General features: G+C 38.3%; 1 protein-coding gene across 5 annotated transcripts; it reads right to left on the minus strand.

Annotated features, from left to right (window-relative positions):
- Positions 1-738: 738 nt before the first annotated feature.
- On the minus strand, positions 739-17756 carry LOC131775112 (uncharacterized). 5 transcript variants are annotated; one of them, XM_066167999.1, is made up of 10 exons: positions 16955-17756; positions 15726-15778; positions 10967-14847; positions 8844-9054; positions 6465-6781; positions 5969-6109; positions 5477-5799; positions 4039-5082; positions 3115-3379; positions 739-2514 (listed from the first exon to the last, which is right to left on the minus strand). In XM_066167999.1, the coding sequence occupies exons 3-10, from the start codon at positions 11246-11248 to the stop codon at positions 2110-2112; spliced, it is 2988 nt and encodes a 995-aa protein (XP_066024096.1). In that variant the 5' UTR covers positions 11249-14847; positions 15726-15778; positions 16955-17756; the 3' UTR covers positions 739-2109. The 5 variants fall into 5 exon arrangements, with proteins under 5 accessions (XP_066024096.1, XP_066024097.1, XP_066024095.1 ...); XM_066168000.1 differs by lacking the exon at positions 15726-15778 and having other exon boundaries at positions 10967-11213; XM_066167998.1 differs by lacking the exon at positions 15726-15778.
- Positions 17757-17965: the final 209 nt, after the last annotated feature.

Below are 17965 nucleotides of genomic sequence, written 5' to 3' on the forward strand. Positions count from 1 at the left end.
AAGACTGATAGTTTCAATCCCCTCAATGTTAAGCTGAGCACTATTTCCCTCAAGAGGGAGCTGACCATCAAGCATGCTGTGGTGCATTTCTCCACCTTCCGACAGATGCTGTGCAAAATTAAACCTAAAATGCCTCATCAGAGATCTGTTGCGTCGGGATCTTATCTTAGGAAATGTAGTACGAAGAAGAAGCCTCGCGGATTTTAAGTCAAAAATGGCGAAAATTTTGGCTAACCAGAAATTAAGCCTTTAATTTCTCATCATTGAATGAAAATCACACGAGTAATGGCATCCTACCCTGTTACACTCTATTTTAACCTAATCAAGTGTGTCAGTCATTCATGATATTCCTTGTTAGTTAAACCTAAGGGTGAGAGTGATTGAATATTTGCGATCTTAAAGAACAGCGTACTTGCTGCATACTATTACGGCAAAGATTCCCGATACAGTATTAAAAACGGTTAGACAAATTTTCAGTCGGTGATATGATAGTGAAGGATATACGTCAATTAAACATTCCTGACCTTGACTAGATTTTCGACTTTGAAGAAATGGAATAATTCTAATTTTCGTGTAATCTGCTGATCTATAAAAATCCCTATGACAACCACACGACGAGAACTTAGCAGAGACAGGCAGTTTTTGTAACTGTGATTCTATCTAAGTTTGTCGCCTCTTTATGTGTTGATTTTTAGTAAAACAATTAACATTTTAAAAATCGGTAGTTTGTGTAGTGTGATCGTCCGGGTGTGTGTAGTTCTGAAAGGAACTGTTTTTGGTGACTGACGTTTCGACTATCTGTGCGATAGTCATCTTCAGAGTCAAGTGAGGAGTAGTTGTCAGTCGATGATGTTATAAGGTCTGGTCTGTTGAACGTGATTGGTCTGTTTAGCCGTGATGTGATCCGCGCTTTGACCAGTCGTCGGCAGGTGGATTTGACGATCTGGATGGCCTCTTGTGTGTTCAACGGGGACCTAAGTCGAAGTCCGGCCGGAACGAGACCAAGGTCTTTGCAGCGGTGGTTGAACCAGAGTTGTTGTCGTATTCGTCTGACAATCATTGCGTAACTGATGTAGTTGTTCGCAAGTCGTTCGCTCTGTCGTCCAAGTGAACGTAGTAAAGTAAATGGTTTGAACCCAGGAGTATCAGTAGTTTGTGTAGTGTGATCGTTCGGGTGTGTGTAGTTCTGAAAGGAACTGTTTTTGGTGACTGACGTTTCGACTATCTGTGCGATAGTCATCTTCAGAGTCAAGTGAGGAGTAGTTGTCAGTCGATGATGATTTTAAAAATCATTAAGGAAGCTCTTTGTTTGTATACGGAACATGTCTTGGATATTATAACTTTATTTTATAAAGCCTATAAACTTTGCTCCATGTAAAAGAAATTTGAAAAGGGCTCAATGTAGACTGATATAATGTTCCGTAATAATCTTGTGGCCATGTAAAGAAACTCAAAACATTAAATGAACAAGGTACTAGATCAAAACACTTAACATGTTGATTGAACGAGTACACGATGAGTGTCTAATTATTCTTGTTTTGGTAAACATTTTCTTTCCTTTTTGGATAGCTAATAAACTTTAAGTATTTGGCTACTATCGAATATTCGCGCGACGCGTCTATGGTTGGGCACTCCTTCCAGCATATTTCTAAACGTAAAGTCCCGCATTTTGGGGAATTTTGAAGCTTTGTGACTCCTTTGGATAATGCCTTTCATCTATAGGACTACCGTGTTCTTCATAGATTGTGAGCGCATGTCACAGAAGGCTAACCGCCCGTACCATTACTGTTGTGTAGTGTGCAGCCATGCCTCAGACTTTTTTGCTTGATTCAGCGACGAGGAACAAAACTCGAGCTTAGTTAAGCAGGCGTTCGAGCTAAAGGGGATGAGACTGCAAAAATTAATTTGCAGGCCAAAAATCGTAACAATATTGTGTTTAAGTCATACGAATGATCCTGGTAGCTCGCAGTCTTTGTTGTGAAATTTAAAAACGACAAAGCGGATGTATGAAAATGCCAAATAAACTTGTCTGCTTGCTTGTGATATAAACAAAGTATATGTACAATTAATGACAGTAGCCCTCATGTATAATTTGGAATATGGTTCTTCCTAATGACCAGGCCATTCATTGCAGAGTTCAGTTATTTCTCGCTCACAACTCTCGGCTGTGGGACGTTTATCTGGGTCTCCATCCCAGCATCTCTCCATAAGTTCTTTCCAGCGGCGTGGAGGCTTCTTCAATTCCATAATATCTTTTGGACGACGCCCATGATCAACCAAGCTAAAGAAATGTTGGCTATTTAGCGCATCAACTTCGGAAAATGCTCGTTGTCCAAACCACATCTCCCAAAGCATTATTCCAAAACTGTAGATGTCTGCTTTGAGGTCATAGAGGTTGGAATGGAACACTTCAGGAGCCATGTACAAAAAAGATCCCGTAACAGTACCGGTGATTTCACTTGCTTCTTTAGAAACGCCGACATCACTTATTCTCACGGAATCATCCTCCGACAGCTTAAATAAAAATAAAGAGAAGTATATTTATTATTGGATTGGTAGTCTTTAGATGTTTTCTCGCATTCGTAATAGAGAGAAGTTTCTGTTCTTGATTTTACGAAGACGAAAACGTAACGTACTGAAAAAATGGCTTGTACCTCGCTTACAAACTGTTTGACAATCACATTTATTAAAGATTCAGTCACTACCATTCTCAACTATTTTTCATCTTCTCCTTTCTGTTACCATATTGCTATCATGCGTGTCTGTTTTAGTCTCCTTTTTAATGATAATAATAATAGCAGGGTATGGTCGTTTTCCGCTGACTTACGATGTGGATCACGGTATCTTGAATACATACTGGTAATATTATGCGGGTAACGGGTTCAGTGTCACCCAAGAGCGAAGATTTTCAGCTGTGATTCAATTGGTTTAGAGATGTGTGCAGAAATCTTAGCAGTTTGGATGCCCACGATTGAAATTAAAACAATAATAAAAAAAAGCAGAAAATACAGTTGTCGAATCTGAAGGCAGTGTGATACTTGAATAATCAACTCTATTGACTTACAAGGGCTGGCAAGATGCTGTCAAAATATCAAGATCGCTGTAAGTACGTACCAAGATGTTTTCTAGCTTGAGGTCTCTGTGAATAATGCCTACTTCGTGCATAAAGTGAAGACCAGCGGTGATTTCTTTCGCCCAACGAAAAACTCTAAGGTCTGCTGTTTTTCCAGATATACCCGGGACGGATTCTCGGTGCTTGAAGATGTGATCTTTGAGGCTTTCTGTGCACCTTTCCATCACAAAGATCACCCTTACCTCATCCTCTTTTTTCAAGAGTGCAGTCCCAAAAAACTTGACAATATGAGGGTGATCTAATTTTCTGTCAAAGGAAATTGTCACTTATGAACATGGTGAAGGGCGAAAGATGCTTTGTTGGCATCATGTCGAAATATCATGCATGCTCATTCATCATTCATCTTTCACATCAATAATCATCATGTTGAAACAACATGCAGCAGAGTATGTACATTAAGACAGAGTTAACAAATAGACAGCAGTTTCACTTGTTCTGCACTCCTATCAACAACAGCAAACTTGCCTATCAGATTGCGACATTACTGCCAATTCTGCTAAAAAATGGTATCAACGAAAAACAGCAAGTCAAGGTCGCAAAAAGTTTATTTATGAACAAGAGTGCTTATAACACACCCAGAGTAAAGAGTAGACCTCCAGAGGAAATCCACTAAACAAGGGTTCTTTTCAAAAGTAGGCATAAAAGTTCCCTATATGGCTTAACGTTACAGCACTTATCTAAATTCCTTTAATTCAAACTTTCTTTCTCTACAAATAAATTGGAAGTCTCCAAAATCATGAAGTGCTTGCCACGTAAGATTCCAATCAATTGTTGCAATTATAGGATTAAAAAAGAGCCAAACGGTTGATGCTCAATTTTTCCTCAAGCCCTACTCCAAATACGCGGCATTGTAGTTTGGGGGAAAATTAGAACATTGAGATTGAAATGGAGGAATTTTATCTCACCTCAAAAGGGTCATCTCTTTAACTAAGAGACTTGCATTCTCGACGTCTAAAGGTTTGATGCAAACCTTTACAGCTACTTTTTGCTCGCATCCATGTCTTCTCATCTTTCCTTTGTACACATAGGCAAACGTACCACGCCCAAGAATGGAAGATGGATCATCCTTCCACTGCAACTCTTCATTGCAGTGGACACAGGCCTCTCTCAGCCCAAATTCTGCAAGGTGTCCTCTAATAGCAATAGCATTGTTCTTAATTGGCTCGTACAATTCTCTAATCTTTTGGTGTGATTGCTTGTTGTCACGGAGTTCTTCACATAACTTTTTGTTGGCCTGAATCATCTGTCGAACCTGATTTCCAATTTGTTCCAAATATTTCAGGTGCTTTTTGAGCATTTTATTTACTATAGACTTAGCTGCATCTCCATTTATAACACACTGAAGAAAGCTCTCTTTCATCCTAAAAGAAGGAGTAAAATTCCTCATCATAGGCATAGTGGCATCGAGACCAGCCCAAGATCCGGAGATAACCTTGTATATTCCAAGCCTCTCAGCAAAGAGATCAAGAATGAAGACCACGGAAGCACTAAACTTACAGTGTGGGTAAATTGGAGTGGCCATTGAGACTTCGCCTTCCGAGATGTCACGTTGAAGATTCAGGATTTGCATTTTTGCTAAATTGTGTTGCTCCAAAAATCGTTGAAGAGGGAAGCTAAAAGCATTTGCAAATACGTGATTTTTATCTTCCCACTGTTGCAAAATTACTTGCAGTTCTTCGTCTAGCTCACTTATGGATGGAGCAGGTCCGGATAGTTGATGGGTGAATTGTGCTCGCAGATCCTCTGAATTGAGAAATTCACAGAGCTTTGTTTCGACCTCGTTTGCACGGACTTTCATGTCTGTGCGAGTCCTATCAATAAGTTGGGTATGTTGTCTCTCAAGCCCTTCCAGACGATCGTATGTAGTCTTGCTGTTCTTGACTTCTTCCTGATCTCTCGTAATCATCTTTGTTTGAAAAATTAGTTGGTAAAATACAAAATCAAGCCATCTGAAGGGAAATAAGGAAATGAAAGGAACATTGAAATTCTAATTGTATTGTTATAACTCGTAATTTTACGTACGAACTAAGTACATACAAAACAGTAATAAACAAATCTTTACATAGCCAACGTAAACACCATTTCTCGTTGTAAATGACCTGACTAATTTAATCCTTTTAAGTTACTTAACATATACGATGTAAGACTCCCACCGCGAAAAGAGTTTGCCCATAAATGTCAGAGTTTGAATAACAATGATGTAAAAAATTGATTCAAAGTTTTTCCTATGTTACTTATCTAAAGCGTCTTTCTCCTATTTTATTATTTGAATATGTTTAACAGTTACAACCACAATAAAACTATAACACCCAATTCCATAATTAAAAGAAGGCATGCTCTCACCTCCAGTGAATTCCCAACCTTTGCTCGATGCATTTCAGAACAAAAATGCGGATTCCATTCATCAGGGTAATGAGGTCGGCTTTAATCTCCCCGCGGCTCTGAGCATATAGAGCGTTTTTTACTGACATGTAGGTGATCTGGGATTCAGGAATAAGATCAGGCCACCACTCTGTTAGCTTGATCTCTATGTGTGCCTTAACAACGTCGGCTTCGTCCTCTGGAATTTGGTCCCATTTGTTGCAAACAAACAAAGCACATTTGGAGGGAAACTCTTCTTGTCTCTCACGCGCTATCTTGCCCAGTTCGCTCAGCAAATATACAAGCTTTGTATTAAGCAAAAGGTTGCCAATTAACACAACATGGCTACAAAGCACATAAAAATAGTCAAGTGTAAAAGGTTATTCATCACTTTGATATGTCCTTTGCAATACTATATATTGTTTTTTCTAAAATTTTAATTTGACTGCTATCCACATTGCACTAGCTACTTACCCTGTCTTTCTGAACCCCTCCAGCGTTTGTGCTGTTAATGACATAAATAAATCCAAAGGCTTGAGGAAGATACTCTGTCACTACTTCATCCATGACTTCCGATTCTCCAACCCCAGGACTATCAATGATAGTGACACCTTTCTAAAACACAGAAATTAGCGCTAAATATTCATCCAAAGTCAATAATCATCTAGATTGTTCGACTTACTCTTTTTTGGCATAGTCTAGGTGCTCACGATGGTAAACTTTCAGCTGCTATAGGACATTAACCAGAGTTCTTGTTCACTCAAAGTAATTAATATTTACTGTAAGATTGGACATGGATCCATGTTATTTTCATTCTAGTTCAGTCAATGTGGTTCAACTTTCCATATCAACTTATGGCATACTTTAAACAGGAAAGAATTGTGAAGCAGCATTAGTAGCTAGCTCAACTGATTTTCTCAGACAATGTTTTGATCTACGAAAGACATTTAACCGTTTACTGAATACTTACCTTCAATAATTGATGAGGCCAGAAGATTTCAACCCTTTTGTAAATTGAACCTTTCCCACGATCTGCACCTTTCACCTGGACAAAAGGTGAGATCTGCTGGAGATAGCTTTTCCCTGAAGATTCTGTTGGATTCTCAAGAAACATGGTCGATGTTAATCCTGTTTTCGAATCTGTGTCTTTGAAGTGCGCCACAATTTTTCTTTCCTCGCCGTACTTCAATTCACACAACGTGGAAGTTGTGCTCAGTGAGGAAGATGGAAGAAGCCTCTCTCCCAGAATGAGATTTATCAGGCTGCTTTTTCCAGCACTTGCCTCGCCTAAAACAGCAAGATAAAAATTATTCTCTATGATGTAGCTGTAGTTTCTAAAACTGCTTGTGTGACCTTAAGCATGAAGAACGTTGTTGTTGATTCGTCAGATTCTCGTGAAAGTGTTAAGATTTTGTTCTTACAACAAATGCTTTCAAATCTTTCAAGGTCAGTTGGCTGGCATTTCCACTCACTAGTACCGATAGTTAATATAAGAGAACGTAGTATAGAAATAGCAGTAAGTAGATCAGTGTTAGAGAATCAGAGTCAGAGATAGGAGTCAGTCGAAAAGTGGTCAAAGAAAATTGAGATAGGAATATTGGCTTTTGGTGGAACTTTTCTACTTGCAGCAACTATATTTTTCTCTTTTCCCTTCTCTTTGACCAATCTTGGACTGATTCTGGCTGACTGTAGCCATGTCCTGTTAAAGTCTTTACATTAAAGAAGAGAGAAACAGGACAGGCCTAGTATCCTTGGTGCCCTCCGCCAAGCGTGGTATACTAGTTTCCTACTAACCAAGATGAAGCAATACTATAAACCTCTCTGAAATGGGCCAATCCTCTGTCAAAGGGAGAAAGTTTCTAAAGAAACTGTGGTGCTGCGCCGGAAAAGAATATAACAGGGTAATTAAGCATTATTTGTTTGTTTTAAAACGCCGCTTGTTTTTAATAATTTCCTGTAAACTTCCTTTTGATTTATATTTATTTATTATGTAGTCAAGTACGTGATCTAACATGAACGCGTCCGTAGAAATCGAGATTTCCTGGAATTGTATCATAACTTTGGAATCTTTGCTGCCCAGGAAATAGTTCTTATTTTGACGGCTAAATTATTTGCAACGCCTTAGCCTTCTTCACGTACCATAGCCTATAATCTAATCTGATCCAAGCTACCGCTATCTCTAGTGTATTTGCTATTTTTTGTGGACGTGCGTCGTCAACCAAACCAAAGTCACGGAATCATTAGCCTTTTCTCGGTCATAGAATGTTTCGTTTAGTCAACTAAGTGTTATTATCACAGTACTATAGTGAAACTATCTTATTAACAAATTTTCTTTGTTTCTTTTTAAAATGTTATTCTTTTATGCTCATTTAGCTACTCTTTTTTCAGTACTTTACTGTTGTTTGTACCTTCGTTTGATAATAATTTATATGACACGAGAATTATCACGTCTATTCATTTCACGCTAAGAGTTCGCTAGTTTATTGTTGTTCAAAGTCTCTTGATAGTCTAGCGTTTCTTTTTAGCCTTACCTAAGTTAGATTCTATTTTTAATTATCGTATTTCAGTCCGAACCTACAACTTGATCTGCACCTACAGCTACTACTACTCTTTCTACCGCTAACGCTACTGAGGCCAATGATCTTTGATCTACGCTATCTTCATGACCCTTCATGTCAAACGCAACCGATTGATCTAAACCTTTGAAATTTGATCTGTCATTAAATCTGTTTAGATCTACCAAGTGGAGTTTGCATTATTGTCACCTTGCACCGCGCCACCCTTGTAGTTGCTGAGAATTTGAGTAAGCCGCAACCTCTAGCATCTTCACAATTACAATAACAACTGAGTTAATAACGTAAATTGGCCTCCGTAAAGAGTTTAAAATCCGACGTTTCGAGCGTTTGCCCTCCGTCAGAGCGATAGACGAAGGGCTAATGCTCGAAACGTCAGCTTTTAAACTCTTTAAGGAGGCCAATTTACGTTAGCAACTCAGTTGATAATACTAAATTAGCCAATCCTCTGTCAGTCGCGGAATTTCACAAGCCTGGGCCGCGTTGTTCAAAGCTGGATTAAGATAACCTAGGGTTAGTGTGAAATTTGATTTCAGATCTGAAAGCTTGAAGAGCAAATTCAGTTTATTTCTTTTTGACTACAATTTGATAATTGAATGCGCTAAAAACAATGGGTAAAATTATTCCAAAACGGCTTTTGAACAGAGAAATATAGAAACCTGGATTAAAATTTAACCCTGGTTTCGCGCTAATCGGCCTTTGAGCAATTAGGCCCTAGAGGCCAGGCAAATAAATCTAAGGCGGTTGTTTTGGTTGAATTCTCCAATATCACTCACCTGCAACAAGAATATAGTATTCCTTCTGACTGAGTTGGCTGATATGTTGCGTCATCTCCTCTAAAATTGTGGTTATATTCACTTGCAGCAAAGGCAGTGAGCGTTTCACATTCAGTTGCCTCAAAAAATCTTCAGCTTTGGAAAATTCATCCAGCAGTAGGTTTCTTTTGCGTTCATCTTCAATTTTTGCCTCAGATAGAATAGAAAGAGCCTAGAAAAGCACATAAGAATTGATTCTGAACATCATTTGACAATGCCTGCAGTATTTCCCTCCCCACTCCTACCTGGCCGACTGTTCCTGTTCATGCAAAACAAAGTTTTGATCAAAATGTCAAACTGAAAAGATTTATTCTTGGAAATAGGTTAATAAGGCCAATGCTCTGGCCAAGTTTGAGGATTTTGCTGATTTTGAAACTGTATGCGTCCGAACGATATTTACGAAGCACAACTCTTAAATCTATTTACACAAGGAATTTCAGCTCTAAGAAAAATCGTGACTGCACGAGTTTTAACATAACCATTTTAATGTGTTTGATATAGCCAATGAGCTCCCGACACGTCACTCGACTTTCACGCCACTCTGTCGGGTTGATAAATGAATGGCAAGGCGTTCATCGTTCTCAATGCAAGATCGTTTGTAGAAATTTTGGTCGGATTATGGTTGCTAAAAGCACTTAAAAAACTCGTATCGCTCACTTACAGTGACGATCCAAATTTCCTAGAAGCGGAAGAAAACCAAACTACGTTAAGAAAAACCAAAGTATTTGGACCTTAAGCCTTATCGCCTACGCACCTTACGTCGCACTTTACGTCGCGGATTTTAAATCCTAGTTTGTCTCATTCATTTAAAATAATGTCGGCTCTTCTAGGTAGTTAGTAATAAGTAATCGTAATCTAATTGATGTCACTAGTTCGCTGCGCTAACTCGTGAGTTATCTAGTTGAACACTCGAAGGGAAAATCCATATCTACGAGTGCCCATGTCTCAGAATGTAGTATTCTTTATTTATCACCTGTAGCGAATAAGCCTGTTGACCCTTAGTCACAAATTAGTTAGACATGAATCACACATGGAGCTCTCTGCAAGTTCTAGTCGATTCTATCCAAAACATTTAACAACAAGGGCGATTTCAGATACCACGGAAAACTACACTTTCTTACAGATTGCCATCCTGCAGCTGGTTTTAATTTGCTGCGATTTGTGATATGCTACGTGAAAACTTGTCACGTATTTCCCTTGAAATAGCTCAGGAACCTAGTTAGTTTTGTTTTCCCAAGAGACGAAGACGAGGGAAACATCGGGACTCCACGGAAACAAACCCAACTAGTTTCCCGAGGGACCATACATTGAGTGCTTTGCTATGTATTTAGACTTTCTCTTAAACAATCATATTGTAGTCTAGGTATATAACTAGGAATCTTAACCGCTCAAGTTTAGTCGTGCAATCTGATAAGTTAAACTTAACGCTTTACTTTTGTCGGGAAACTTGATATAAAAGAGATTCAGAGTAGCAATTGCTGCACAACTTCATTAAAGGATATGAAACTTTCTTCGAGTACAGATCGGATATGAAAAAGCAATTTAAACGTAGAATCGCTTGATAGCTGGTGGCAGTAAATTTCTCGGGTCTCCAAAGCTATTTTCTAACACATTTACGGCGTCAAAGTTGTTTGTTTTGGCAAAAGCACCTAGCCAGCATGGAATTTCAAAACGCATACTACTTTCTCTTTTCTGTCAAGTTTTGATGCCAAACGGAGCACATTGATTGGCTCTGATTACCAAGGCATCAAAGCAACATTAAAGCTCACCACGTTAAATGTCGTAGGTGCTTTGTCTGATCCAGGTATATTTACATGGGAAATTTACCAAAGGAAATGTCAGTCACACTCACTGAATACATTTTACTATGGTACCATAACTCCGTGTTTCTAGGCATAAATATTTAGTGGGCCCTATTTTATTCAAAGGTTGAACATAAAATATAACAATTTCCTAGCTAAAAGAGATATTTCACCGAACGAAAAAAACCATTAAACAGGAAGATTTCGATTATTCTGTTTAAACGATGAATAAGTGCAACGCAGTTTCAAGGAACAGCTTTCAATTGTCTAAGAAACGCTTACCTGATCGGCCTTCCATCTGGCTTTGTTAAGAGATGTCTTCGAAGCAGCTTCTGCGCATTTTATCGTTTCATCCAACGTTTTTAACCCTTTGCATGAAATATCAGGCGCCTCCATACCTCGAATCTCATCTTTAGTGTTGTTGTCGACTTTGTCGACAATATTTACTGCCAATGCATCCTCATTTACTCGCGTCAGGGTGTTGCAGATGAAATACCGGTAAAAGCAGAACAAAGGAATCAGGATAAGGCTGAGATAAAGCAAAATGAGCCATAACCATTCCATCTTAATTCTTAAGACAAATTGTTGTTGTGTGCATTCGTGCGAGAAGTGCAATATCTACTGAGCAACATAATCAGACACAGGCTAGTTCTTAGTCCCCTTCCGCTGAGCTCATTTGTTTCGTTTCCATGGTGAAATGCAGATTTAGTGTGTACCATTTTAAATTTTATAATTCGCTGGCTACTTGACTGCCTCTCCGAACAACTAATTAGCTTTTAAATTTGTCATATTTGAATCAATTACAGTCTTTCCTTTCTTTGCCTCTCGTTTTTAATTACGATACCGTGCTATTTTAAATGTTGTTTTCATACATAATTCGTCGTTATTTCGATGATCACTCTTTTAGAGATCATAATACACAAAACTTGAAACGTTGAGTTAGGCTTATAATTACTACAATTACTTATTACTATAATTACAAACGCATTCGCTGGCCTAAGAATTTGCCTGCAGTTTTTTTCAATATGTAGGTAGTTAGGGGTACATTTATGCAGCTTTTCAGTTTTTCTATAGATACTTCACCCATAGACCGCCAGCCGGTAGATATAGGCATTTCTTAATAAAATGAGATATGAACGTACAGTCATTCACCATTTCTATTAATATCTTCACTTCTCGAGTCAATGACTTAAAATGATAATCACTGGTCCCCAAGGGAGTCCTTCTTCACCAACCAAAAAAAATTTAGTCAACGATGTTCATGTCAGGAGTATAAACTTACAAATTCGACTCTTGAGAGGCGGTAACCCATATCGTAATCGCAGCTCCAGTTCAAGTACTGGTATAGACGAAAGCGATGTTTCTTAGTGGTCATCCCGTTTTCACGGCGACGTTAAATGTTGGGAAAAGCGATGGGAAACTCGATTACTTCAAAGTGTTGTACTTTTCCGACTGAAGCGTAGGTAGATTTTTAACTATTACTACCCACGTGACTGCACCTTAAACCAATGGTGCAAACGACATCATTTTTCCGTTATTTTTTGCGTTCGACAAAGGAGATCACAGTCCTAATGCAGAGTTGAGCGTAATTTCATGGGACTTACGGCGGATACCAAGAGATTTTGAATTGTATAATCTCTGACGGATACAAGCAGCGTCGAAAACGAACGAAAGGCCGAGTGCCCTCTGGCGAAAGGGAGAGAGTCTTGGATTTCGATACGAACTCGATAAGTTACTGTTTCCTTACTCGGAACTGGTTAGATCAAATGACCACCACAAACCGTATAATATTAAGCCGAGCTTTAATAATTATTCGATCTAAAAGAAATACATTTATAATTCGCAATTAGAACAAACGCAAATCAAGTCTATATCTTGTAACTAAATTCAAAAACTTCAATATAAACTTACTTCTGTGGCGGGTCGTTACAACAGTCTCACTTTACGGGTTAGCAGGTTCTCCAGGTAAGCGGATTTAGAGACAGAAAAACGATAACAAAATAAATTCTTTCTCACTTCGATTCTGCTGAAAAACTGACTTTAAACATAATTATCTAACGCTTTTAAATCAATCTATTGAATTAATGTCAATCACGATTCTTGTCATCGAATAAATCTGTCAACACGAGGCAACGCCTATTTATTAAACGAAACATTTACAAGTGCAGCGATAAGTGTTAAATTTTGTCAATATGTTGACTTATAAATAATGAAATTATGGATCTCCTACGGAAGTATATTTGACTCTTGTCGTAAAAAACACCCAGTGAGTGCTTTATTGATGAAGAAAAGTGGATTGGAATTACATAATCTCAATATAATCAATTTTGATAGTATTGGTTATCCTGACCTTGCCAGAAAGTCCACAGTTAAAAGGTTTAGCAAGCAACAATTTGAAAAGTCTATTTTTAAAAGATTGACAGTTCCAATCCCCACAATATTAAGCTAAGCATTATTTCTCTCAGGAGGGAGCTGACCATCAACCATGGATCAAACTGCGATGCATTTCTTTATCTTCCGACAGAAGCTGTGGGAAGATGTTATCATGGGAAATGTGGTATGAAGAAGAAGCCTCGCGGATTTTAAGTCAAAAAACGTGGAAATTTAGCTAACCAGAAATTAAACCCTTTTATTTCTCATCATTGAATGAAAATCATCACACGAGTAATGGCATCCTACACTGTTACACTCTGTTTTAACCTAATCAACTTTGTTAGTCATTAATGATATCTTTATTCAGTGAGTTAAACTTTAGGGTGAGCTAGAGTAATTGAGCTATAGAATACTTGCGATCTTAAGAAACAGCGCTGTACCTACTGCGTATCATTTCGACAAAGCTTCTCGATACAGCATTAATTGGAAGAAGCTATAGTAAATTACCCCGACTCTAAGAAATCGTTTCCTTAAGGTTTAAATAACATTGGACAAAATAAGAGTAAAATCCTCGGCATTCTGTTGCTGTGAGAGTAATTAGTTGCAAGCGCATTTTTCGAGCCAATTTAAGTCTTTTACCCCCAGTGATTTGATGTGGGTTCTTGAATAAACTGTGACCCTCGTAAACTGTGAAAGTTTGAAAGAAATCGGGGACCCGAAATCGGTGAGATGGCATGTGTTACGCCTACCTGGTCCTCTCGTGGACAGACTCTTGAATCTGAAAGCATCGGGTTCGGGGAAGCTTGTTCAATTTACATTGCAAACACCTACCGTCTAGTTTTTCCCTAGAGGACTAATCCATTTAAGGGGGGAAGGGGAGGGTTGCTAAGAGCCCTGTGTCTCAAACTCATGTGTGGTGAGAGTAAGTTTTGGTTAGTTGTGCTATGGTTTTCTTTTCTCGTAAAACCGGCAGGGGTCTTTACATTACGTTTCCGTATGATTTAAAGTGTTATTCCCTGGTGCAAGTCAGTCTGTGGGCTACACGTGGTCTCTGTGGCTGGAAATTGCTAGGGGAAAACACTCAGGAAATGTGTTGTATACTAAGGTTCGATGTACTACCATAGAGTAATGCGTGAATCAGGCCATGTGCTCTACACAACTACTTTATTAGGATACGATAAATTAATTGCCTAAAATGATATCAACATAATCACTTGACTGCGGTCAAGGGTGTGCTAACCAACAGAATAAAGTTGAATTATTTATCCAAATAGGAAAAACAGACAAAAAGACCTTGAGTTTGCAAAGAAAACGGAAAAAAAACCACCCGTGTCCTTTATGATAATCTACAAAAATAGGTTTCATTTCAAAGTTCATTGTTGAAAAAGTTAGCCTCAAAAACGTAAACAATGTAAAGTTTAGACCATTCAGTGACGTTAGTTTTGAAACGCCCCTTATACTAATTTCTACAAACTCTCCTTTTATTTATATTTAGTTACTATGTAGTCAGTTACGTGATCTAAAATGAATGCATCGGTAGAAATCGAGATTTCCTGGAATTGTATCATAACTTGGAATCTTTGCTGCCCAGGAAATAGTTCTTAATGTAGACGCTACTTTTTGCAATGCCTTAGCTTTCTTCACTTATCATAGCCTATAATTCGACCATAAGTATAAAAGAAGGTAGTTGAAGCCACACCGCTACCTTTGCTACGAGCCTGTCCTTTTGTGGAAACAGAGTAATCAGGTTCTTTCTCCCTGTGCTTCTTTTGACCGTTCGGCGTTAAAACCTGGAATAGGGTCCTGAAATTTAGTTGCAAAATCTCGGAGTTTTTCCTTTTTCTTTATAGTGTATCTTTATCCTTTTCTCTCTTCCATATTTCAATTCACAAATTGTAAATGTTGTACTCACAACCGAAAACGGCAAAAGCTCCTCACCAAGAATTAGGTCCAACCAAGGTTGAACCTCATTCTTGGTGAGGTAAGACCAGTGCAGGCAAAAGCGTAAATAAAATGCAAATTGATCATTGCTTAAATCGTCAATCTCAGGTTCCTGCTTAAACAATCAATATTTGTTTGAAATTTTACCATAAGTAAAATAAAATTGCCCAAAAGTCTCTCACCCATATTCTTGAGCTCGAGTTATTCGACGTAATCTTTCCGGTTTTAAAGGTCAAAGCCTCACAATTCGCTACATAAGGTAAACTCTCTTCAGAATTCGATAGATCCTAGTTGACGGTTATTAATTAATTAATTTTTGCTTGTTAAAAATGCAGCGCCGAGTGTAAGTTGGTAGGATATCAGTTACATTCTATATTCCTATTTGCACCTGAAAAACGAAAAATTTATGGGTTTGCAGCTCGAACTGAGTGTTTACTGCCGTCCGTGTCAGTACAGAAATACAAGCTCAAGTAAGTAGCTGTATATAACAAGGGCGATCGAAGCATGGTTTACAACACTTAGACAAGGCAAACGAGCACCCGCCTGTTACGATAAACCCAAAAAAAGCCACAGGGAAAATAAGAACGTATTTCCTGACCAAATGCAGCTGCACCGACCTTCGGTTAAAGATTGAGTGCTGTTCACCACATATACTAACTATGCTTTCATAATTCAGAGTATAAAAACGTTAACGAGATGCTTGAACGTCCATCAAGCAAGAACTCACCTGATGTTCAGTGGCTAAGATGCATAAATTATTACTGTCAGACCTCACACACACTACAACAAGAGAGTTTGTTTGCGTCAGGAGGAAATTATTTTCATTTTCTGCCACTGCCACCTACAGCTTAGTTCCACCGAATGACATGACATTTCATCAACGCCACCTATTTTCTTTTTCTGGATATATCGGTAATATCGTTTTCAAGTAGAAAAGAAAAATGTTAGATAGGGTTTCAGTATTGTTAGTTTAATTCTCAACTAACCTTGCAAGAAACAAATGGAAGACACCATGAGTCAGATGAATTACAATTAAATTTTGAGATTGCATGAAAGGAGTAAGGTAATTACTTCATTTTGTGTTCGAGATCTGTCTGTCTGCCTGCTGTTGTGAATTCACTGATCGGAAAAAAAATGTAAAGCTGAGCCTAGCTAATTTCAATTTCACTCTGTGAGCTGTCAGCCAAATGACTATGAGGTTTTTTGCCTCATGATGCTATTATGATATTACCAGAGTTAATCATATTTTTCGTATGGCGAGCTTGATAGTTTTCGTTTAATTGTTACTGCTTTCGACCGATAACTGACCGAGGAAGAGTGCAAACGCTCGATTACTCGTAACAGTGAGTTTAAAAGCTAAAAGCAAGTTCTTTAAGGCAGAAGCCCGACTACTTTGGCGGCAATGACATTGCAGCAATGGCAAGCGGCCGAACCATTGAGCCATGACATGAAACAAAAACATCAAAGAGAATAGTGGTCTTTAGATGTTTCCGAGTAAAAAGTTCAGAGCCAGATTGAGGCTCAGAATTAATATATATATTATACAAATTTACAAGCGAGCGATCTGCAGCTATTCTTCTGTATTATGTTGGGTCGATTGATCCACTGATCAGTACCCGAAAAAACATGAAATTATAGAGCTGAATTTAAGGATCAAGTTGCGTTTCTTTGTTTCTTTGAATTCTTTGCAGTAGTTTTAATCGCGCAAGAAAAATAAAACTCTGTCACTGCAAGGTGTCTTAGAAAGTAACTATACATGATACATGAATTCCTCATAGATTCTGAGCCATTCGTTTTACGACGCCACGTCAATAAGCTACCGCGATGTGATGATAAGTTTAGTATAAACATTCATCGAATCGCTTTCGAAAGGCACATATGAAAGGAATAGCATTAAAGGATACTTGCAGCCAAGTTTAAGTTTGTAAAATTAAATAATTGCCCTGACAGTCTTACCTCATTTTGAGAGCTCAGATGAGTGAGCATCCTTTCTTTCATGTCCTCGATGTTTTTCCATCCTTTAATTAGAATGCTTAAATTCTGCATTGAATCGATAACCTCGGCGATGTCATCTGCCTCATTCAATTTTTGTCTGATGGCTTCCATTTTTTTCTTTAGAAAATTGAACACACGGCTCCCAGTAGAGAATGAATCTTCAACTTTTGGGATTGTTTGCAAGACCTACTTTCCTAGAATTATCACGCGTTGACTTACGGTAACCGAGGTTTCATTTCATGTTTACGTTTAGCGACCTTCGAAGCAGTGAATTCGTTCTAGAACCTGATAAAATAGAAATTTTTAGGCGAAAGTACTAGGGTTATTAACCGCTTTGCTCCTCTGAGTTACCAATCACCGGCTGACTTTAAGTATAATCAAAGTCTAATCGTGTTGCTACATCGGCCTCTAACAGAACTATACCTCGGAAAAAACAGATGTTCTTTCTCTATTTACAGAAATCAAACATTCCAAAGCTATTTAGCGTGAATCAACCATGAATCCATTGTTGAAAACCGCACACGTTCGAAAGTTATTAGAATTCTGTAATAAACATGGACGGAAAAGCGAAGAGAGATAACATTTTTACGACGATTTTGTTTTCTAAGAAATCGCTTCTGATTGCTATTAGTGTCGCAGATTTTATCATTTCATCGGCTGGCAGCTCGTGGTGATGACAGCCATGTCGTTCAACCGTGACATACAAGCAATCTTTACTCGTCTTGAATTATCTGATTTTTGCTCTTGTATTACAGATTGAAGTGGAGTTACATCGTGCCAATCAATTCACCAGCGTTTTTAAATACTGATACATAATGGAATACAACTGCTTAAAAAGAAACCATAAATGAGAGAGATTAGATAGAGACTTATAAAGCCCGTTTCCCATCTGTGCCTGTGACAAATGTGTCATGACAGGGACTTCCCTTTGTTCCCAGAAAAACCATGACAGTTTTCTCAGAATTATGTCTA

Source organism: Pocillopora verrucosa, chromosome 6, assembly GCF_036669915.1.
Source record: "Pocillopora verrucosa isolate sample1 chromosome 6, ASM3666991v2, whole genome shotgun sequence".
NCBI lineage: Eukaryota > Metazoa > Cnidaria > Anthozoa > Scleractinia > Pocilloporidae > Pocillopora > Pocillopora verrucosa.